Here is a 24,727-nt window from a genome sequence, read left to right as displayed (position 1 = left end):
ACGGTCAGTGATGAGGTGGATTCATCACTGTGAAAGTTGTTACCCCACACACCCTATTTATTCCTTCCTCTGGGTCTACTCACAGGTTCCTTCCTTTGCTGTAATATCTTTTGTAGCTCCCTCCACTTTTGACAACTCCACTTTCCCAACTCATCAAGGATCAATGCCACCTCCTCCAGGAACCCCATCTAATCCCTGCCCCACCCCCCGATGATGGAAGCTGGATGAAGAGCAAGCCAAGCTGGAGGTCCCATGGGGCCTGATGCAAGGAAGCAGAGAACAAGCCCCTCCCCCTTGGTTAGAATGCCTGGGGTCGGGGGATGGAGACAAAATTTGTCCTCTGGAGTCATTCCAAATGGTTGACTCCATTTCCATGTAGGAAAGTACTCATCATTCATGTTTATCACTCTATCCCTCAGAGCCAACCTGGTAGAGAGAACCAGCCTGTGGCAGCTGCACAGCTGTTGTTGGTGGAAGAGAAAAATGAGTGAATGGAGGACCGGGTGAACAAAAGGGAACGAGGTAGGGAGCCAAACCAGGCGGTCGACGTGGAAATAGAGGAGTCATGGTGTGGGTCAATAAAAGCCTCTGGATGAATTCTGAGGACTAATGTCAAATCCTGTAAGGTGCTTTCCCACATGTTACCCGGATATTTTGCCTCTTGAGAGTCAATGAAATTGCCTCTAACCTCATCCCACTTGTGGGATCGGAAGGCCTTCTCTCTTCCGATCTCGCTTGGGGTTATGGGTGGTTTCAGTTTTCTTAGTCCCCTCTGGGGGACTGAGCTCCTACCGCCACAGAATTACAAGGGTTTCTGAGTTGCTTTGGCATCTCAGAAGTGCTGCCCCCTTTCAGACACTTCTTGATTTCTTCCCCAGCATTGCTAACATGAGTTGTTTGTGGAGGTAGCACACTTGACTAAGATACAGGATTTACATTAGCATGCCGTTTGAACTCTTTTCCCTGAATCTCACTGCAAACATCCAATTTCCTTCCTTGTATTACGTAGAACAATTTCACTCTCGGAAACCTATCCAACAACTGGCTTCTTTTGCCTCTTCAAAGATGCTTTACGGTCTTTTCCAACAAAGCTGCCATCTCTTCTCCCACTTGGAACATTCGCTCTCTACCTTCTTAACCTCTGTACCCTTGCAAACACTTGCCTCTACCTGGAATATTCTTTCCAGGACAGAAGATTTAGTAAAGGTTTGGACATTTCAGTCTTTCCCTCTCTGTTTCACATCATTCTTTGTAAGTAGAGGGGAATAGTATCAAGATTTATTTCCCTGCTGATATTAATTATGACATCACAACCATCCCTGCCCTTGTAGTGGCCATTATTGATTTTTAAATAACACCTTTTTCTCTCTCTTTTTTTTTTTTTTTCATTGCGTAAACTTCTAGCATGTGCTTACCTGAGTTTGCTAAAGTTGTATAAATTGATCAGAAGAGGCAGCCCCCACCCCTTTCGCTCTTTCCCTGCCTCCTACCCTTCCCAGCTTAGAGTACTTTCTCTTCCCTGTGATATGGCAGCACTTTATCTGGACCTCTCCTATAGGTCTGTATTATGGATATTTATTTACAAATCATATCACCCTTACTGAACTGTAAACTCTGTGAGAGTGAGATCATCTTCCTTCACTGAAATTCCAGCCTAGTCCAGTATCTGACACAGAACAGATTTTGAATAATATCTGACTTACAACTGTGGATGAATGAATGAATGTAAAGTGTTGGATGACCCCTTAGTGATTTGGAGAGGCTACCAGGGGAGGAGGAACATATGGTACTCCATCCGCACGTCTACTGATTGTGGGTTCCTGCAAGAATTAATAGGCAACTACTTGCTTGCTGAAGACCTGCTATGTGTGAGGCACAATGGGAGCTACAGGACTGAGATCTTTTTATTAGACCTCTAGCCCCACTCCAGCTTCTTGCCACCAAAAAATAGCTCCAGGGCACTTCTTTCTATTTGTTTTTGTGGGAAAGCTGAGACTTAGAGTTACAAAAGTAATATCACTGGAAATACTCAGGGCTGTCATGTCTACCTCTGGGGTTTTGCACTAATGATTCACATTTTCTGAAAGGGTTATTTCTGTGTATCTTCACAGAAGCTAGTACTGCAATGCCCTGCATATATTATATGCTCAATGAGTACTTGTCAATTGACTTTATACAAGCATGTGACAGCATAAATATATTATGAAAAATGAGGAGTCTGGGCACCAAAAGAATCAGGATTCCTTCTAAACACACACACACACACACACACACACACACACACACACACACACACACACACACACACAGTGGTGGAGCTTGGCTTAAAGTTCAGGTGTTCCTGTACCCTGCCCTGCAGTATCGCTAACCAGGGGAATTTGATTAGATAGTTGAAGGGTGATATTACCTTTGCTCTCTCACCACAATTGAAATCGTTCTTAGCTTTTAGGCGGACCCCACTGTCTGCCTTGGTGAGGCTTTTTCAAGAGCATAGAATCATCTTTTACATTATCAAAAGAAGATGCTGTTTAACTTGAGGATCCTGTTGAACAATGCAGCTCTTAGAAATGGTCACAGTTTCATGGTTCGAAATTTTCGGTAAGTGATGGCCAGAGATTTGAGTCTGACTTAGGAACCATGGTGATAACTGAAGTTCTATTCTGCAAAGGAGTGCAGCCTGAAAAGGCCTCTTTCTGCAGGGTGTAGTGCCGGGTTCCACGCTTATTTGAGACAGCTGTCTCTAATTCCAGCTGAGCTTTCATTTCTCAGTCCTCTGTAATCAGATTTCATGGCAGGCTGTTTGTGGGGCGCCGGTGGGGGGGGAACGTTAACCTCGGCAGGTAAAACAGACTAAATGTTCTGGACATCTCCCATTTGTGTACATTTTAAGCGAGCTACTGGCTGAAGAAAATTAGAACTAATTTACACAGGGCCTTCAGTTTGTATTTGGGTTTGCTGGAAAATTATCATTCTAGGGAGTGGGGATTAATCAGTTCTTTATAAAATAAAAAACCAGACTCCAAATAACAATTGGATAAATATTTACAAAGCTGCTGCAAAGGAGTCTTAGGTGTGATGAGGCTAATGACATTTTTTTTAAATAAAATCCATATTTGAAATCTGTCCCTGAAATTCTTGGTAGCATATGAATGTAGGCTGTTTCCAATGAATTCATTATAAAAGCGACATTCTGCTTACAGCTACTGAACGTGCAGTGGAAGGTGGTGTGGAGTGTGTCTGTGGGGAAGGGGACAGGGATAATAAGTTAACCAAGGAAGGAAGGAAGGCCACGAAATGTGCACATCATTGCTAGAAAGCTTCTGGAGTAATGGCACGTTAACAATCACATACAATTTTCCCAGAGATTCTTTACAACCAACCTCAAAACAACCCCACTGACTTCCTAAAGGGAGAAGCTTCTAGTCTGGAAGTTCTCTCCCACTGTTAGGAAGCAGACCTGTGACAGTGGCCCCGAGTACCTCCTCTGGGGCCACCTGGCAGCTTTGTGTTCTCTGGACTCTACCACGAGCATCATTTCTTTGGTGAAGAGAAGACTCTCGGAAGCCAGATGACATTGTAAATGATACTGTAAATTAAGCCTGTAGTATTAGACCTAGATGGGATCGCAGAGCCACAGAATATTAGCCTTCTCTTATTTTACAGATAAAGTCAGTGAGGCCCAGACAGATTATGGCGTTTACTGATTAGTACTAGAGTTAGACCACATAACCTAAGGATGTGGAGGAAAGCTCAGGTTTTGGAGTCTAAACTAGATTCAAAGCCTGGCACCACCACTTGCTGGCTATATTGACCTTGAGCAAGTCACTAAACTTTTCTGTAATGTTGCTTCACCTATAAAATGGGAAAAAGAGTAGTATCTGCTCTGCTTACATCACAAGGTCGTTCAACGATTCATTTAATAAATACTTATTGAACACCTACTTTGTGCCACACTCTCTGCAAGGTTTGGAGATACAGTGGCAAAGAAGGTTAGGAAGGTCTTTCATACCAGACACACGAAGTCACAGTCTACTGATAATCAGATAATGTGTGTGAACACTGTAAAGTGACAGACGAATGTTCATTATTTTATTATTCCATCCCACTGAGGTACATCAGATAAAAGTATGATGAAATTTTATTCCCAGGTCTTTAACAAAGAATCATCACTGAGCTGAAAATAATCAACTGAATGAATAACCAAAGCTTGGAGCTTAAACTTATACTCTTCTTTGAAAATTACAGTGATGATTGATTTTTAAAATAATGACAACAAGTTCAATTTTTGCAAGTAAAACCACTTCCAAATATTTGGGCTTCTTTGGTATTTACTACTATTCTATCGTCTCTATCCAATAGCCAGACTGTAATTCACAGAGTCTTGGCTAGCCATCTCTCACAGCGAATGGGGGCTGAGGCAAAAGCATGGCTAAATCAGCCTGAATCTATATCTGCTATTTGAAAATATGAAAGCCTCGAATCACCCATGTCATTAGAAACTTAAGAGCATAAGCCTCTTGTGAAAATGGGATAATGTTGAAATGGTATCGTTCTCATGTGGCATGGGTATTTTTTTCCAACTATTTTAGTTAGCTATGCTACCTGCCAGCCAGATGAACTCAGAATTGCTGATCTCCAGTAAGACCTCTGGCTTTTGATGACCTCCAACAACAGAGAAAAGCTCCTTGTCACTCTGCCTGTATTGTATTTTACTTTGATTTTCAGCCTTCCACAGAGATTCAAGCTCTTTATTTCCCCCATATCTCTTGGGAAAGGTGGAGAGACCTCGCTACAGAACATACCACGTGATCTTAACACTAGCGCATAATAAGAAATGTGTGGTTAGGTTGTGGCAATGCCACAAAATAGAGACTGCACAGTTTTGAAGTGAGCAGCCATATCGCCATGGACAGGATAAAAATAACAGCTTAAGTGAGGCTGAAGCCATTCAGGCAGGCTCCCAAATCAATCATTTTTAGTCAATTATTATTTCTTTTTTTCTCCAAAATCAATAGGCTCAGACACCAAGACTGCCGAAAACACCCAATCCATAGGTTTTTCATCTCACAAACAAGGCTCTAGAGCCTGGCGGTGTTTGGATAATAGACAGTGTCCCATGATTTGTTGCCTATTAGGGAAACCACTTATAGCTTTTAAAGAAACCACTAAAAAAATCTCTTTCTTTATCAGAGAAGACCAATTTGTAAGTGCAGTTCAATTTCATCTCACAAATAGAAATTTCTTCAGAGAATATTGAGCTAAGCCACCCAATTTTGTGGAGGTTATGGATTGGGGTGGAGGTGACTCATTTTCAGGTATTTCATTCCAGACCTCTCTTAAGGGCTTACATAACTCATTATGCTCCCTTCATCCCACACACATACTATGTCTATGCACGTGGATACATAGATGAAGCAATTATAGGCCATCCATGCTCTTGCCTAGAGGAGAGAAAATAATCCTCTTTGATTATTCACATCTTCTGTCATAGCTGAAAATGAATGCCTTTTTAAAAACATATTTCCTGACTTCAGAAAACTAGACAAGGTCTGAGATCAGGCATGGAACCGGGTCATGATGTTTCCCTTGGCCAACAGTAAAATTTGAGTCTATTTCTAGTTTGTTATTTTTAGTAATTTAGTGATTTAACTGAGATAGAAGAAGTAGAAACAGATACAGATTTTCAACAGTCTCGGGGTTCCAGCCCTTTAATAGTATCTGCACAAAGCTAACCCTCTTCAATTTTCAGATGATGGGAAGTCGTGCCATTTTAGAAGGTTGACGATCTCAGGTTTCTTAGAAACCACCGAATCACCCAGTTACAACAGTGACTTAGACCACATAAGAGCATGCGGCAACAGTGAGAAAGGTTGCAGGTCAATTTTTAGTAACAGACTATTGTTATTGTTGTTAATGAAGTAAAGAAATTTGGAGATAATTAGTGCTTTATTTTTTCAAATCAGTATAGAATGAGATTCAAGGGTTTTGTGAAAATAAAGTCACTCTCCCTTGCACGCATTGCAGTATGACTTCTTGAGATGGCAAGAAAGGGATGAAATTAAAGGCAGGTCACTGAGAATTCAGATGGCTCCAGTATGACCCATGGGAAGTCTTGTGTTTATAAACTTCATGGATGTTGTGGAAGACGAAGACAAGATGGATCACTGATTTTGAGTTTTCTTAATTTTTCAGATGAGGAATTGGGGCCAAAGATGGAAAATGATCTTTGCAAGGTCATAGTTGAACTAGGACTAGAATTGGAATAATTAAAACCACTGCTCTTTTTCTCCGTTGCTTTGATTACTTTGATCTTTTCAAACTGATCAAGTTGGCCATTCTACCCTTGCACAATCTCCTTTTTAAAAATACAGCCAAAATATCTCAGTAAAGGAAAAAAGAAAACACCAAGAAAATATGCTTTAATGGTTGCATCAATCTGCAACATTAAAGAAAGACAAAAATCTCAGCCATAAGTCCCACTGTCTCCCTCTTATGCCTCCAGAAGATAAAGTCTTCATCTCGAATTTTCCATGGGGATCAAAATACCATTTAACACTGAATTTTTTCCTATTCTGGCAAAGTCTGTTTCTGATTGACCACATTTTACTCGAATCAAGCACTTTCTCTTCCAACAAAATACAATTATACAAGGGAACACATCCAGATCTCCTCCTGTGCTCCAAACAATTTACCAGAGTTGGAAAACACAGACTCTTGCAATGAAAGGTTTTATTCTGCCAATACAGAATATGCTTCCATTTTCTAGCTAGGAAGATATTTGGGTAAAGCTAACACAAAGGTCTACTATTACCTTGGCTTAACTTCTTAGCATTCAGTGATTTGGGGTTGAGAAATCTATGTAATTATTTTTTCAAGGGATAAAATTAATGTAAGGAACTAGTCTTGCTTTTTTCAAAAGCTCTGACTTTAGCCAGACTGCAATGACAGTTTTGACAGAAAATCTGTACATGGTTCCCATTGTTCTCTCCAATATTGTATCCTCCCTATTGTGTGTTGGCTGAAAAATGATAATGTGGTTTAGGTCTGGTTTACCAAGGAGACACACTGAAGTATAAGAAAACCAAGGATTTTATGGGAACACTAAAATAGTAATTCTGGCCCTGGTTCAGGTGCTCCAGAACCAGAGTAGGCTGCTTCCAACTGAGGCATGGGGTCTCTATAAGAACTTAGAAGCCATTTGTGCCAGTGGCGTTAGCTGGCTCATTTGAGTTATCGATTTATCACCAGAAAGCAAGAAATGCTTGATACAGACCAGAAAAAAAGGGGGCCTGTGACAGAGCCATTTCAACATGGTACAATTGTGGAACTCTTCTACTTTTCTCAAATTTTTAAATAGCTTAGGAAAGAGGTGTGGCAGCTCCATTTCAGAGCCAAGAGGAGGTCTATGAGGAGACAGTAAACAGGATAGGAACTTAAACTTGAACCATTGTGTTTGCTTTCCTTCCAGTGATAAATTTTCCTGGTTAGTTCTTGATATCTATGAAAAACAGCTATTTTTCCTATGCAAACATTTCCTGCCCCACCTCCTGAATAGAATCGAGAAAGGTGGTAACTCCTCTAATGATTTTTCAATGGTATGAATCCCCTTCACTGATTGAGATGCAATTAAAAAATTTCCAGAATCTACCTCTCTACCCTTTTTGTCCCCAAGTACCCTGGGGACTTATTCTGTACAAGAGGGGCTCGTGGAGAGAGGGAACGAAAGTATTGGTATAGTTCACTGTTACTGTACTTTGGATTTGGCTCTCATGGTGCTATGGGCAAAAGTCCCACCAGGTCCTCTCACCAGTTTTCCAGGTTTTTGCACTTGACTCAGACTGCTGTGCCTGAGATCCAAGGTTATAATGCTCTTGTTTCACGAGCATGTGTCCAACTATTGTTCCCAGGAGTGTAAATACTATCCGAGAATAGTTGAGCCCTGGGGAATTTCAACTTTACCAACACACTAGGCCACAGTCAGTTTTCCTCCATGACTCTCAAGCCTTGTGTTCAGCCTGGGCCACAGCCCATACTTGCTTTTCCCTTAACATTAATTCTGTTTTGGGAGCTCTTGGTATCTTTTTTTTTTTTTTTTGTCATCAGAGTTTGATCAGGATATTGAAAATCCATCATGGCAAACCTCTCTAAATTCATTCTCAGAAATCTGCTGAATTCATTCATATACAAATTGTTCTACTTCTTCCCAGAGATATAATATCATTCATTCATCCTTTTACCTAAGAAATATTTATTGAATACCCACTATATCCGACATAACAATAAGGACTGTGTATATATTAATAAATAAAACAGGCAGGATCCCTGCCATCATGGACCATATAGTTCAAGGGGAAGGTAAAACGTAAGTAATATAAATGGACACATAAATATATATTTAAGAATTGTGGTAAATATCATGAACAAAATGAAGGCAAAACAGAAACTACTTAGTACAGTCAGGGAAGGAATCTCCCAGGAGGTGGTATTTAAGCCTAAGAATGAGAAGGAGCCAGCACTGAGAGCTGAGGGAATAGTGTTCTGGACAGAAAGAATGGTATGTGAAAGAGTCCTACAATGAGAAAGCATTTGGAGCACAGGCAGTCCTTCCTTTGCAAGGTCCCAACATGCAGGAATTTCAATTAGTGCAGTTGAGTCAAATAACACCAGTCTTTCAAGTACACAGTTCAAGTTTCAGCTGCCATAGTATATTAATTGTGAGTAGTTGCATAAAGTAAAAGCCTCATTGTTGGCACTTTTGTATACAAATCACTATGTAAATCACTATGTAAATAACAGCTGCACATCATGATCAGTGACCAATCACATCAAGTTTCGGTGATTGCTCACAGTGCATCTGTTATTCAGTTTACGTAAACAGCAAGGAGTATAGTTGTGCTGCTTTTTTCCCCAGTGACAAACTGATGTGCCATTTTATAAAAATGAATAACTGAAAGGAGGAATTGTCTGACAGAGACCAAAGTGCAGCAGAGAAATAAAAAATAACACTGGCAGTTACATTTGAATCAAATGGGAATGCATTTATAGAAGAAATAGCTGATGGTGGGATTGTTGACCCTGCTACTGTTTGAGAGGCTCTAGCTATGCAGTCAGAGGAATTGAGTGAAGACAAACTTACCGACATAAATGAGGAGAATGGTTGTGACATAAAGTATAGAGATGTTCCAGAGGAAGTGACACCAGCAAAACACTTAGACATTCAAGGAATTATCAGAGATATTTTACATATTGAAAGTGCAAAGGATAAAATGTTGGAAGTTGATCCAAATTTAGAAAGTATGGCAATTCACCAAAGCATAGACAAGATGTTTGCTCTGTAACATATGCTATATAATAAGAAGACAGCATGCACGGTTCAAACTACTCTTGACAGTTTTTACAAAAAATAAAACACTCTAAGTCTCAATATTTCTAACGTTTTAAATTACAGTGTAATAAATATATTTGTTTTACTATTTTTTTCATTTCCCTACACATTTATAACTGAAAATATGAGAGTGTTTCATGTCTTGACAAAAAATTAAAAGTCACGGAACAATTGTGATTTTTTTCCAACTTATTATTAAGGTTGCTCTGCACGGTTGCGGATATAATGGTCATTTACAGTCCCACACTACCATGCAAAGCCAGAATGATCTGTATTTAAAAAGGAAAAGAAAAGAAAAGAAAAAGCTTATCTGCTAATACTTATTAGAGGCGCAATCCCAGGGCAAGAGTGAAGGCGATATTATCAGTACCTGCCCTATGAAGATTGGACTCACAAAGAGGTATTCTTCTGATGATTCGTGGTCTGAAAGAAATAATTTGAAATACGGTTTCTCTTGCTATATAAATTTTAAAATGGAAGGTCTGGACAAAATGGGAAGATTCAAGCAGGATGTATCTTCCTTTTATCTTTAAACTTGAATCTGTCGATGGAGAAATAACAAGAACATCATCTCACAGTGCAATCCCAGCAGCACAACATTAACCCAACCCTAAACCCAACCCTAATCCCAACTTCTTGGAGTATAAGGACAAATCTGAGAAACACCCAGAGACCTTTTACTTCTCCCAATCTGTCTCCTGCTTATAAGAGCTGGAAGTTGGAGCTTTTTTGAAGTAGCTGAAGATGATGTTGGGTCTCCTCTTTCACCATTATTTTCCTGCTTTCTCTCATGGGAAGGGGGAGAAAAATTAAGTTCCATGCATCCTTTCTTTTTCTCTGAGATTCAACACCACCACCACCACCACAATTCCAAGATCTATGCTATTCTCTTGAATGAAACTTGTAGTCCTGTGTTTAGAAGGAAGTAGATACAACACAACCCTGCAAGGGCTGAGAGTGTGGGAGGATACTGAATCACTTAAGTGTTGCCCTGATGACTCTGCTTTTCTGGGCTCCAAAATTGCTAGGAGAATGAGCTTGAGCTCTCAGCAAAAAATAATTCCTCAAAATTAGCATATGAGTGGTTTCTCCTGTTGCCGATGGGAGTTCAACAACCATAGTGATGTTTCACAAATATTATATGTTGGCTAATTGAACATAATAAAAAATTTCTCAAATCCTGGGGAGCAGGGTTTTCCAGCAAAGCTTTTTCCCTTTTAAAAATGGTACTGGAGGAAGTCTTAAGCCATAGAATATTAATGTTTTATTTGAGATACAGAGTCAAGAGAGTTTATCCCCTGTGATTTTATCTTACTTGGACCTTATTCCAGAAAAAGAAAATTATTTGCAAAGATGCCCTAAATGTGAATTGGGAAAGTTTAAGCTGCCATGCCTCCACTTCAACTCAGATATGTTAAACCTGTTTACAGATCCCCAAATTCAGTTGACTGTAAAAAATGCAAGAATATCAGTCTAAGGGTTTACTTCTCTACAATATCAGTACTTGTTTATTCCAAGTGTTGCTTAATGTTATCACTAATTAACCATTATCAGAACCAAACACATAACCAAAGTACATATGTAAAAATACATTTTCTGCCTAAATGTCATGTCTTTAAATTATCAAATTTCTGAAGAGTATTATACAAATCTTGGACACAGTTTTGTAAGATTTTTCCTAGGGTTCAAGTGGAAGGAAGAAAATGAAAGTCTATTCCAGAAACTTGTTTAGCCAGCAAAATATTTTTGTATATTTACAAATTTATTTTTTAAATATTTGGTTCTTCTCAGTCTAAACTTTTATATTTTCTAATGTTTTGTTTACAAAACATAACACAGTCTATTAGGGTAGTAACACATATATTATATAAATAAGTAAACATACATTGTAGATCCATGTCCAAAATGTTTTAATGTTAGGGGTCTGTAATAAAAATAAATTGTGGACCACTGCTTTAAAGAAATTTCCATTTAGAGAGTAGATGAATGACATATTTTTAAAAAGTTGTAAGTGATGGGGGCACCTGGGTGGCTCAGTCGGTTAGGCATCTGCCTTCGAATCAGGTCATGATCCCAGGGTCCTGGGATCGAGCCCCACATCGGGCTCCCTGCTCAGCAGGGAGTCTGCTTCTCCCTCTCCCTCTGCCTGCCACTCCCCCTGCTTGTGCTTTCTCTTTCTCTCTCTCTGTCAAATAAATAAATAAAATCTTTAAAAAAAAGTTTTAAGTGATGAATCACTGAATTCTATTTCTAAAACCAATATTGCACTGTATGTCAATAAAAATTTAAATAAAAACTTTAAAAATAATAAAAAAATAAAAGTTGAAGGCTATGGTACATCTTTGAAACAGGTATGTTGACCAAAATTCTGATCCACATATTAGCTGAAAACACTAATTTCTATTGGAATTGAATATCATTAGTATCTTTTCTTAAAAGATATTTTATTTATTCACGTGAAAGAGAGAGAGGAAGTGAGAGTGCGAGCAGGGGAGAGGGCCAGAGGGAGAGGGAGAAGCAGACTCCCCACTGAGCAGGGTGCCTGACAGGGGGCTTGATCCCAGGACCCCAAGATCATGACCTGAGCTGAAGGCAGCCACTTAACCAACTGAGCCACCCAGGCGCCCCTGTCATTAGTATCTTATATTAAATCAATCAGTCAACCATTAACCAACTAACTCATAAACCCTCGATCTTTATGGAAGTTCCTTTGTTTACTAACTAGAATCTCTGAAGGGCTTAACGTCACAAAAAGTCAACTGAAAAAAATCTGTTCATGTATCAAAGACTAAATGAACCAATCAACTCTGCCAGAAAGTTGGATATTTAGTGAAATATTCCTTTATCTAAGTTATTTGACATCATGCATTGGAAAAACAAATTGAGTGAATTTGTGATTTTCCTACCTATCCTCTTGTCATCATTGCAAGACATACATAAATCCCACCAAAGAATTTACTCTTCATCTCAAGTAGTCCAAGCTCTTTTGTTAGGCTGAAATTCAAGCATGATCATTTTGTGACAGTTGTTTTACTTCTAGTAAAATTAATGTTTAGTGCCTGTGGTGAACCACAATTTGCCCTTTATTATTCATAATTTCTAATTGTAAACAATATAATTATTGTTAAATAGAGATAACACTGGGAAAATGAAAGAATAAACATTTTCAATTTTAGATACTGATTACCCCAAATAATAATTATTGTCATCACAATGTAACCAAATGTTAAAATGGGACTCTTTCCATCTCAGTTTCTGTGCAGGCCCAATAGGTGTTACTCTTCCCTCATTCCAAAGTGAGATGCTATGCCACTTAAAAAGGAACAAAGGAGATACATAAGAATTAGTTTTGCAACCCACTGGTGACCACTTCCAGCTTCTAAAGTGGACTGCAGAAACTAAGAGATGGGTTGTAGATTAGAAGAGGACTTTTAAAGTGTTACCACTGTGTATGACAGGGAGAGGTACTCTCCCCTCACCTCAAGCCTAGGGAAAGTGGCTCCAATGGCATCGATTATCTTTAATAGGACAGCTTGAGGACACCATACACCAAATCCAGGCCTATACCTGGGAAATCTAGAGTAAGAAGGACAGGTTGCCTAGCTGTTTTTTTTTTCTTTAAATTTTTTTATTATTATGCTAATCACCATACATTACATCATTAGTTTTTGATGTAGTGTTCCATGAGTCATTGTTTGTGCATAACACCCAGTGCTCCACGCAGAACGTGCCCTCTTTAATACCCATCACCAGACTAGCCCTTCCCCCCACCCCCCTCCCCTCTAGAACCCTCAGTTTGTTTTTCAGAGTCCATCGTCTCTCATGGTTCGTCTCCCCCTCCAATTTACTCCCCTTCATTCTTCCCCTCCTGCTATCTTCTTTTTTTTTCTTAACATATATTGCATTATTTGTTTCAGAAGTACAGATCTGTGATTCAACAGCCTTGCACAATTCACAGCGCTCACCATAGCACATACCCTCCCCAATGTCTATCACCCAGCCACCCCATCCCTCCCACCCCCCACCTCTCCAGCAACCCTCAGTTTGTTTCCTGAGATTAAGAATTCCTAATATTAGTGAGGTCATATGACACACGTCTTTCTCTGATAGACTTATTTCACTCAGCATAACACCCTCCAGTTCCATCCATGTCATTGCAAATGGCAAGATCTCATTCCTTTTGATGGCTGCATAATATTCCATCGTGTATATATACCACATCTTCTTTATCCATTCATCTGTCAATGGACATCTTGGCTCTTTCCACAGTTTGGCTATTGTGGACATTGCTGCTATAAACATTAGGGTGCACGTACCCCTTTGGATCCCTACATTTGTATCTTTGGGGTAAATACCCAGTAGTGCAATTGCTGGATCGTATGGTAGCTCTATTTTCAACTTTTTGAGGAACCTCCATACTGTTTTCCAGAGTGGCTGCACCAGCTTGCATCCCCACCAACAGTGTAGGAGGGTTCCCCTTTCTCCGCATCCCCGCCAACATCTGTCATTTCCTGACTTGTTAATTTTAGCCATTCTGACTGGTGTGAGGTGGTATCTCATTGAGGTTTTGATTTGGATTTCCCTGATGCCGAGCGATGTTGAGCACTTTTTCATGTGTGCCTAGCTGTTTTGGTGGCAGAACAAGAGGAGAGTCTATACTGGAATGAAACTGACTCTTGCCAGAGCAAAGAGCATGAAGAGCTTCCCATGAACCAATACAGACTGAGAAAGAGACCTAGCATGGTATTGTTTCACATGATGGCCAAGAGACCTCCTGGAGGTTGGGGAGATCTCTGCAAAAGGAGTCTGGATGCGTTCCCTCAGATGGCACGAGAAATGTAATTGTCCACCACCAAGGACTACTGTGAGAAATTCCCAGCGATGACAGAGTTCTCTGAAGGACCCTCCAAAGCACCCCAGAAGAGAGACAGCCTCAAGTACCTATACCAGTGCTAGATTGCTAGAACAGAACCAGACTTTGTCTTACCCTTAACTCCTTGCCTTCCCTAGGCTTTACTTGGAGGGACTAAAGGCAGGGAAATAGAGAAAACAGCTCAAGGTACCTCTTCCCTCTAGAGGGGGCCAGCTTGAATTAGGCATAAGCTGGAAGGAAAAAGGGTGTTAACTTGCAGTACATTTCTTGAAGTTAAAAAAAGTCATTATTATTATTACACATTATTTTACTGAGACTCTTAGGGGAGGAATAAAGTGAGCACAGAGGATTGTTTTTAATTTTATTTTCTGAAAGTTACTAGAAAAGCCACAAGGTCCATTGTATTTGACCAGGGACAAGTAGAGAACAAATCTCCAAGAATAGATTTTAAGGGCGGTAGGGTAATAAGAATGAAAATGTTTTCTATTTTATGGACATTATAAATTCTGTTTGTATAATCAATCATATAATCAATCAATAAAAGAGCTAAAATTTATCGAATGCTTGTTATATGCCAGGCATTTTCTGATTTCCATGCATTAAATCATTTCATCCTCACAACCCTATAAGATTATTATACTCATTTTCTAGGTGAGGGAGAAATTTAGGTGCAGAGAGAGATTAGGTAACTTGTCTGAAGTTGCACAGTTAGTAAGTGGCAAAGCCCAGCAAATAAGAATTCAACTCCTTCCTCAAATGTTTCTTTTCTCTCAACATCCAAAATATTGGATATCTAAAATGTAAACCAAAGCCATATCAATTTTAATGCATTAGCACTTTGCAGAGACACATGAGGCTACATGTGATTTGCTATGTTTTGTTTCAAAAATAAAACAATGAATCACCATAGGTCATGGGGTTTTTTTCTTAAATATATATTTCTCTTTCTTTTTCTTTTTTCTTTTTTGTAGATGTGGACAACCACTACAAAATAAAGTACAGCTGAAGGGTCGTGACCTTCTCACTCTAAAGAACTTTACGGGAGAAGAAATTAAGTATATGTTATGGCTATCGGCAGATCTAAAAAATAGGATAAAACAGAAAGGAGAGGTATGTAGCATTTTCATCTTACTTTCTGATACTACCAACCAGCCTTTTTAAAGACAGCTTTCCGAAGAAGGAGGGGAAAGAAAATATATTAAAATTCCTAAACAGTAGCTAAGTAATGAAATCACACAGTCAAGGTAATTGATTATCACTGAGTGTACAGACATATAAAAAGCATAAGAATCCATTATTCAATGACAAGTCATTGCATTTCTTTCATGTGGAATGTTGAAATTCATTATTAATTGGATCAGAACCTAAGGAACCATTTCTCTGGAAAGATTTTATTTTTATACCTTCATTCTTTTCTCTGTGCATTTTCTATCAAGTTAAAAATAAGGATGATACTTTTTTTCTGGCAAAAAATTTCAATTGTGAATAACTATCAGGTATATGATCATTAGGATAATGTCCAAAAATTCATAGTGATGTGACAGTGTTAAAAATAATTTAGATTAGCAAAGAAACAATTAAGTGGTAACCAAGTAGGAGAAGAGATGGGATATGGTGCTTAGCTGTAAGCATTATTCTGCATTTTGAGCAATTTATGTTTGAAACACACTTAATTAATGCAGCAGCTTCATTTAGGCTGCTTAATTGTGAAAGCATTTTCATGTTCCAAGCTGGTTCAAAAGCACTTTAAAGAGCTGGTTTCAGGTTGAGGAAGTTTTACACAACCTTGGTTCTCTTATCTAGTTCACTAGCTCTCCAAGTTTAGAAAACAGGAGTGTCTCCAGCTATTATGAGTTGACATTCCCATATAAGACCTGAAATAAGGAGAAAAGGTCCCCCACTACCCCAGGCCTATTCTTCATACTTTGTGTGTAAGGAAAGTTAGCTGGCAGGAATCTATTCGTTCCAGAACTCATCCTATCGGGAAGTCTGTCTATGAGAAGAGGAAGGAAGAAAAGCCCCACCCCACACCCAAACTCTACAGATTGTTTCCAAATGACTTCCAGAAAAAAAGCCTTTTCACTCCCACAAGGATGTACGATGAAAGTGTAGTTGGGGCTTCATCTTTAGGAGTCTTAATGCCCCATGTTGTGACAGAGTAGCATTGCTTCTAGCTGAGAAAACACTTCTGAACCAAGCATCTTCAAGGTCATTGAACATTGATATGGGTTTCCTTGGATTTAGGTAAAAAGATGGTTCCAGTTGGAAATATTAACATACTTTGGAACAAGTGTTCGGGTTGAACCCAGAGCAACTAATATTTTCTAATTACAAGTCAATAAGCTGTAGGAGTTTTCCTGTTCCCTTCCTCCATTTGTATAGAACATGAAAAAAAAAAACCACTTTAAATTGACTTTTTAAGTAATATTTTGAATGCTGATTTGGAAGCAGTGATTAATTATTCTACATCTGGTAATGTAAAGAATAATTTTTGAAACATAATCTTTGATATCGGATATAAAATATTTTTCATTTTAATTGTATTCTTGTCCTTAATTTTCAGTATTTGCCCTTATTACAAGGGAAGTCCTTAGGCATGATTTTTGAAAAAAGAAGTACTCGAACAAGACTGTCCACAGAAACGGGTGAGTCCCCAGACAAACTCACACTTATGCTGAAGAGGGGGCCAGAGGGTGAGGATTTGGGAGAAGTTGCCCAGTGGGGGAATTTGTCCGTCTTGTTAGCAAGCACAAAGGGAAAACACTGTCCCTGGGAGGAGCAATGCGAGCCTCTGAGTTTTCTTTCCCAGTTCTCAAAGAAGCTGTAAGCAGAAAGATTAGCGTCATCTCTAGGAATTCCATGAAGAATTGATTACAAGTCCCAAAGAGTTTTTCATGTTCAGTACAAAATATGAGTGGACACAAATTCTCAGCCCTCAAACTCATGTGGGTAAGAAATGTGTCCTAACAGGTAAAGAATTTTTTCTTGCTTGCTCCAATTTTGCAGGATGGTAGAAACTGAATCTCTGCAATGTTTGGCATCCTCAGTCATTTCAGGGTTTACTTTGTCAGTGTAGGCTCTCCTCTCCCTTTCCCCACAGTCATAGGTAAGCCCTGGAGAGTATGTGAAGAAGATGTCTAGGGCTATGGGAATCTGAGCATTGGTAATCAGGACATCATCATCAGATATCCACACTGGAGTCCACTGGGACTTCTATATCCCCATTGGACCTTGGCTGTCTGCGATTCACTGGAGTTTGCTTCACTTGGATCACAAGACCTGAAATGTTTCTTGGTTTGACTCTCTCAACCCTTGGCAGCTCTCCATGTCATAATGGGTACAGAGATACTGCAAGTCTTTCTCTATCCTTCCTTCTTCAGGCTGAGTGCCAGGGAGTTCTATGACATGTGTTGCCTCCTAGAGCTCTGTCTTAAAAATGACACACAGGTGTTATCAACTCTGGGGTTCCCCAGACTCATCTGAAATTTCCATCATGCTTCCCACCCTTCAGTAGTTGGCCTGGGGGGCAGACAGCAGGGTACAGTGTCAAAGGTCCATCAATTTCTATTTCTGTTGTTGCTTCTCTCTTGCTTCTCTTTTTCTGCTCTAAGTTCCCAGTATTGGAGGCTAGGTGATGAAAGCAGGAAGAAAAAACTGGCTCTGACTATCCAAGATTTCTTTCAAATCTACTGTTTGTGTCTGGAATCGTAAGCTATTGAAACTCAAAATTTCTTTTTTCTCAAACTATTATCTCTGTTACGTTTCAAAGAGTCCATTTTGAAACTCATAAACCACATATCACCTCTTTTCTTTTTCTCTGCATTTCTGCTCTGTCAGATCTCCCTTGAATCAATAACATGACTGCCCAAATGGACAAATGGATGGGATCAAAGAGGAGGTACCACAAACAAAAACACATTGGTTGACTCTTCAAATATTTCATCCTATCTACAAGCATCAGAGCTTTCTAGGGTTAATTAATTAATTAATTAATTTTAGAGAGGGAAAGAGAGAGAGGAGGGGCAGAGAGAGAATCTTAAGCAGGCTCCATATCCAGGGCAGAACCCAACGCGGGGCTCGATTTCACAACCCTGAGATCATGACCTGAGTCGAAATCAAGAGTCAGACGCTTAACAAACTGAGCCACCCAGGCGCCCCATAAGAGCTTTCTAGGGTTTGGAAGCAAACAACTATTTTACGCAGTTCTTGCCTTGTAATAATCGGTAATGAGGTTCATCAAATATATAACAAAATAAAGTTCAGAGGGATTAAGTGACTTGGTAATAGAAATAGCACCAGGATACAGATCTCAAGTTCACTGTTCTTACTAATGCACTCCCCTTGCCCCTGGAGAGAAGAAAGGAGGGTGAGGGGAACCATATAAGGTGTCACCTAGTCTTTAAGTCCCAGGAAGAAAACAGATGAGAACATTTTGCTCTTTAAAGATGGCTCCTTTAAGAAATCATGTTGACATTTGAGGAAAAATGAATATTGCATAAACCAGTCAGTAATTCTCACATTCTGCTCCTTTTCAATGCCAGCCTTCTACGAGTTGGGCAGAATTTTATTTTATCATTAGTACTTAAGAGAGGTGTTCTTTTTTGAAGTCATCAGAAGAATGGATTAATACATAGACATTTCTCAATGTTAAGGTTTTTAAAATTAATTTTTCTTAGTTGTTGGTGTTTTCTGCAACTTTTCTCTGTTCAGATGCTATGCTATTTTTGATGTCAAATATCCCTGAATAAGTGATTAGTTTTACCATTCACATATAATGTGGTAGTTAAGCTATTAATAAAACCAAGAGTGAAGATTTAATAAGCCTTCGGGTGCAGACCCTGTGCCAAGTGCTCTACATTAATTACAGGGATTATCTCACTTAATCCTTATGACAATTCCATGAGGACAAGACAATTGAGGAAAACAGGCTGAAACGGGTTCAGCAAATGGCCCACAGACACATAGCTAATAAATGGCAGACCCAGGATTGGAAGCTATGATTAAATGTATTTTTTAAGGATCTAATTTAATTTGAACAGGTAATAGTCATGTTTTATTCCAGTAAAATTGTTTCTACAGATGGCATTAAGCATTTTGTTGGATGATGGTTTTGTATCTAGAAGCGCTCTGAAACTGGCACAAAATTGCAAACTGTAACAACAAATACATGAGAAAAGCAACATCTGACCATAAAATGTTATGGTTCACAGAGTTTTCATCATTATCTTCAATAAATATCCATGAGTCTAATTGTACATGGCATCCTGCCAAACTCAACAGGAGGAGAATCTGTCAGAATAAGTAGTTGCTTTAATGCTTACAGAAACAGTAAACCTCAACCAAACCCATAGCAGAGCATTTCTATAATGCGCATGTGCATCTTATTTGTTGTCCTTTGGCACAATTTTCCATCAAAACCTGTTACCTTGGTATTTAGAATAAAAGTAGGTTGTAATTAAAACTGTCTATGATTGCCTCAGATTTGTGCCAGCCTCCTCATAGGAAAGTCCTTGAGGATTCCATCCCCAGCCTGAGTTGCTGAGATATAACCGTATTTCTACTTACCTCAGGGGACAGAATAAAATTCGCCACTTAACTTAAGCCATCTGAATTGTTCATGTAATATTTTTATTAAAGTGTAACATACCTACAGAAAAGTGCACAAATCCCGAAGCTCACATAGTTCAATGAATTCTTACAGTAAACACATCTTCGTAATTGATACCCAGAAAGAGAAACAGGACATTAGGAGTGCCCAGAAACCTCCCTTGTATCTCCTTCTAGTTGCTACTCCCCCTACCCAAGGGTAACCATGATCCTGGTTTCTAACATCGCAGGTTAGTTTTGCCTGTGATGGAATCATTCAGCATATGCTCTTTTCTGTGTGGTTTCTTTTGCTCGGCATTATGTTTGTGAGATGTACGGACGTCGCTGTGTGTAGTTGTAGATCATTCATTCCTCCCCCATTTTGTGTGTATGCCTGCCAGGCAAACTGCAATTCTCCTATGTGTCTACCGATGATTATATTCTTTTATTGCAAATTAATTGAGCAGATAGAAGGATACATTTATTAATCTCGGTAAGTGCTGTAGCGGATAGAAAAAATGCACAAGGCATCCTAAGAGATGGTTCTTTTCATTATTTAACTTTGGTATTTCACTTTCAAGGTGACAGAGAAGCTGGTGCTTTCCAAGCTATTTCAAATGCATCATCTTTACAAAGGTGACAATATAAAAAATCGTGATGCTATTCTGCAGGTATGAAAGCGAAGCACAGAGAGGCTCATACGGCCTTAGTTCTACCAGCAAGAGCCCTCAGAGCCCTCACATTTCCAGTGCATGACTTCTATTTAAATAGAAATAAAGCTTGCATGGATCTGTGAGGAAAAGAGAAAAATCAGATGTACACTTATTTTCTCAGGCAGAAACTAAGATATTAACAGAATAAACCCTTTGTTCAAAAAATATCCAACACGCATGCATAAACAAATGACAGATAAAAGCAGACTTCTCTGGATGAAGGGTGAAGAGAGAGGCGAGCCCTGCCCCTCTGCCCTCCTCTCCTCAGCAATGGCGGCTCCAGGAGGCGGCTCTGAACCCCTGGTACTCTCCGGAAGCACTTATCACCAGCCAGGTCTGAGAAGCTGGCAAATGCTTGACCTGTGCTTTTAAACTGGGGTCTGAGGCTCCTTTCTTTTTCTTTTTTTTTTTCCTTTTTTATTGTTATGTTAATCACCATATATTACATCATTAGTTTTTGGTGCAGTGTTCCATGATTCATTGTTTGTTCATAACACCCAGTGCTCCATGCAGAACGTGCCCTCCTCAATACCCATCACCAGGATAACCCATCCCCCTCCCCCCCTCCCCTCTAGAACCCTCAATTTTTTTTTTTTTTTTTTTTTTTTTTCATGGTTCGTCTCCCCCTCTGACATACTCCCCTTTTCTTCCTCTCCTGTTATCTTCTTCTTTTTCTTTTTTCTTAAAATATGTTGCGTTATTTGTTTCAGAAGTACAGATCTGTGATTCAACAGTCTTGCACAATTCACAGCGCTCACCGTAGCACATACCCTCCCCAATGTCTATCACCCAGCCACCCCATCCCTCCCACCCCCAACCACTCCAGTAACACTCAGTTTATTTCCTGAGATTAAGAATTCCTCATATCAGTGAGGTCATGTGATACATGTCTTTCTCTGATTGACTTATTTCACTCAGCATAACACCCTCCAGTTCCATCCACGTCGTTGCAAATGGCAAGATCTCATTCCTTTTGATGGCTGCATAATATTCCATTGTGTATATATACCACATCTTCTTTATCCATTCATCTGTCGATGGGCATCTTGGCTCTTTCCACAGTTTGGCTATTGTGGACATTGCTGCTATAAACATTGGGGTACACGTACCCCTTCGGGTCCCTACATTTGTATCTTTGGGGTAAATACCCAGTAGTGCAATTGCTGGATCGAATGGTAGCTCTAATTTCAACTGTTTGAGGAACCTCCATACTGTTTTCCAGAGTGGTTGCACCAGCTTGCATTCCCACCAACAGTGTAGAAGGGTTCCCCTTTCTCCACATCCCCGCCAACATCTGTCGTTCCCTGACTTGTTAATTTTAGCCATTCTGACGGGTGTGAGGTGGTATCTCATTGAGGTTTTGATTTGGATTTCCCTGATGCCGAGCGATGTTGAGCACTTTTTCATGTGCCTGTTGGCCATTTGGATGTCTTCTTTGGAGAAATGTCTGTTCATGTCTTCTGCCCATTTCTTGATTGGATTATTTGTTCTTTGGGGGTTGAGTTTGATAAGTTCTTTATAGATTTTGGATACTAGCCCTTTATCTGATATGTCATTTGCAAATATTTTCTCCCATTCTGTTGGTTGTCTTTTGGTTTTGTGGACTGTTTCTTTTGCTGTGCAAAAGCTTTTGATCTTGATGAAATCCCAATAGTTCATTTTTGCCCGGGCTTCCCGTGCCTTTGGCGATGTTTCTAGGAAGAAGTTGCTGCGGCTAAGGTCGAAAAGGTTGCTACCTGTGTTCTCCTTTAGGATTTGGATGGACTCCTGTCTCACGTTTAGGTCTTTCAACCATTTGGAGTCTATTTTTGTGTGTGGTGTAAGGAAATGGTCCAGTTTCATTCTTCTGCATGTGGCTGTCCAATTTTCCCAACACCATTTGTTGAAGAGACTGTCTTTTTGCCATTGGACATTCTTTCCTGCTTTGTCAAAAATAAGTTGACCATAGAGTTGAGGGTCCATTTCTGGGCTCTCGATTCTGTTCCATTGATCTATGTGTCTGTTTTTGTGCCAGTACCAAACTGTCTTGATGATGACAGCTTTGTAATAGAGCTGGAAGTCCGGAATTGTGATGCCGCCAGCTTTGCTTTTCTTTTTCAGTATTCCTCTGGCTATTCTGGGTCTCTTCTGGTTCCATACAAATTTTAAGATTATTTGTTCCATTTCTTTGAAAAAAGTGGATGGTATTTTGATGGGGATTGCATTGAATGTGTAGATTGCTCTAGGTAGCATTGACATCTTCACAATGTTGATTCTCCCAATCCATGAGCATGGAACGTTTTTCCATTTCTTTGTGTCTTCTTCAATTTCTTTCATGAGTATTTTATAGTTTTCTGAGTACAGATCCTTTGCCTCTTTGGTTAGATTTATTCCTAGGTATCTAATGGTTTTGGGTGCAATTGTAAATGGGATAGACTCCTTGATTTGTCTCTCTTCTGTCTTGTTGTTGGTGTATAGGAATGCCACTGATTTCTGTGCATTGATTTTATATCCTGCTACTTGACTGAATTCCTGGATGAGTTCTAGCAGTTTTGGGGTGGAGTCTTTTGGGTTTTCCACATACAGTATCATATTATCTGCAAAGAGTGAGAGTTTGACTTCCTCTTTGCCGATTTGGATGCCTTTGATTTCTTTTTGTTGTCTGATTGCTGTGGCTAGGACTTCTAATACTATGTTGAATAGCAGTGGTGAGAGTGGACATCCCTGCCGCGTTCCTGACCTTAGGGGAAAAGCTCTCAGTCTTTCCCCATTGAGAATGATATTCGCTGTAGGTTTTTCATAGATGGCTTTTATGATATTGAGGTATGTACCCTCTATCCCTATACTCTGAAGAGTTTTGATCAAGAATGGATGTTGTACTTTGTCAAATGCTTTTTCTGCATCTATTGAGAGGATCATATGATTCTTGCTCTTTCTTTTCTTAATGTATTGTATCACGTTGATTGATTTGCGGATGTTGAACCAGCCTTGCAGCCCAGGAATAAATCCCACTTGGTCATGGTGAATAATTCTTTTAATGTACTGTTGGATCCTATTGGCTAGTATTTTGGTGAGAATTTTTGCATCCATGTTCATCAAGGATATTGGTCTGTAATTCTCTTTTTGATGGGGTCTTTGTCTGGTTTTGGGATCAAGGTAATGCTGGCCTCATAAAATGAGTTTGGAAGTTTCCCTTCCATTTCTATTTTTTGGAACAGTTTCAGGAGAATAGGTATTAATTCTTCTTGAAATGTCTGATAGAATTCCCCTGGGAAGCCGTCTGGCCCTGGGCTTTTGTTTCTTGGGAGATTTTTGATGACTGTTTCAATTTCCTTAGTGGTTATAGGTCTGTTCAGGTTTTCTATTTCTTCCTGGTTCAATTTTGGTAGTTGATACATCTCTAGGAATGCACCCATTTCTTCCAGGTTATCTAATTTGCTGGCATAGAGTTGCTCATAATATGTTCTTAGAATTGTTTGTATTTCTTTGGTGTTGGTTGTGATCTCTCCTCTTTCATTCATGATTTTGTTGATTTGGGTCATTTCTCTTTTCTTTTTGATCAGTCTGGCCAGGGGTTTATCAATCTTGTTAATTCTTTCAAAGAACCAGCTCCTAGTTTCGTTGATCTGTTCTACTGTTCTTTTGGTTTCTAGTTCATTGATTTCTGCTCTGATCTTTATGATTTCTCTTCTCCTGCTGGGTTTAGGCTTTATTTGCTGTTCTTTCTCCAGCTCCTTTAGGTGTAGGGTTAGGTTGTGTATTTGAGACCTTTCTTGTTTCTTGAGAAAGGCTTGTATTGCTATATACTTTCCTCTCAGGACTGCCTTTGCTGTATCCCAAAGATTTTGAACAGTTGTGTTTTCATTTTCATTGGTTTCCATGAATTTTTTTAATTCTTCTTTAATTTCTTGGTTGACCCATTCATTCTTTAGTAGGATGCTCTTTAGCCTCCATGTATTTGAGTTCTTTCCGACTTTCCTCTTGTGGTTGAGTTCTAGTTTCAAAGCATTGTGGTCTGAAAATATGCAGGGAATGATCCCAATCTTTTGGTACCGATTGAGACCTGATTTGTGACCTAGGATGTGATCAATTCTGGAGAACGTTCCATGGGCACTAGAGAAGAATGTGTATTCCGTTGCTTTGGGATGGAATGTTCTGAATATGTCTGTGAAGTCCATTTGGTCCAGTGTG

The 24,727-nt window shown here is 39.4% G+C and overlaps 1 protein-coding gene across 1 annotated transcript in view; it reads left to right on the top strand.

Moving 5' to 3' along the window:
- Positions 1-2,378: 2,378 nt before the first annotated feature.
- OTC (ornithine transcarbamylase) overlaps positions 2,379-24,727 on the top strand; it is a 67,469-nt gene continuing 45,120 nt past the window's right edge. The window contains exons 1-3 of the mRNA XM_025857789.2: positions 2,379-2,598; positions 15,230-15,368; positions 16,822-16,903. Coding sequence (XP_025713574.1) covers positions 2,522-2,598; positions 15,230-15,368; positions 16,822-16,903 — 298 coding nt within the window. The 5' untranslated portion in view covers positions 2,379-2,521. The remainder of the gene's footprint in view (positions 2,599-15,229; positions 15,369-16,821; positions 16,904-24,727) is intronic.

This window comes from Callorhinus ursinus, unplaced genomic scaffold, assembly GCF_003265705.2.
Source record: "Callorhinus ursinus isolate GAN/ISIS: 27379988/994484 unplaced genomic scaffold, GSC_fseal_2.0 scaffold16, whole genome shotgun sequence".
Classification (NCBI taxonomy): domain Eukaryota; kingdom Metazoa; phylum Chordata; class Mammalia; order Carnivora; family Otariidae; genus Callorhinus; species Callorhinus ursinus.
This window is presented reverse-complemented; position numbering and strand designations above follow the sequence as displayed.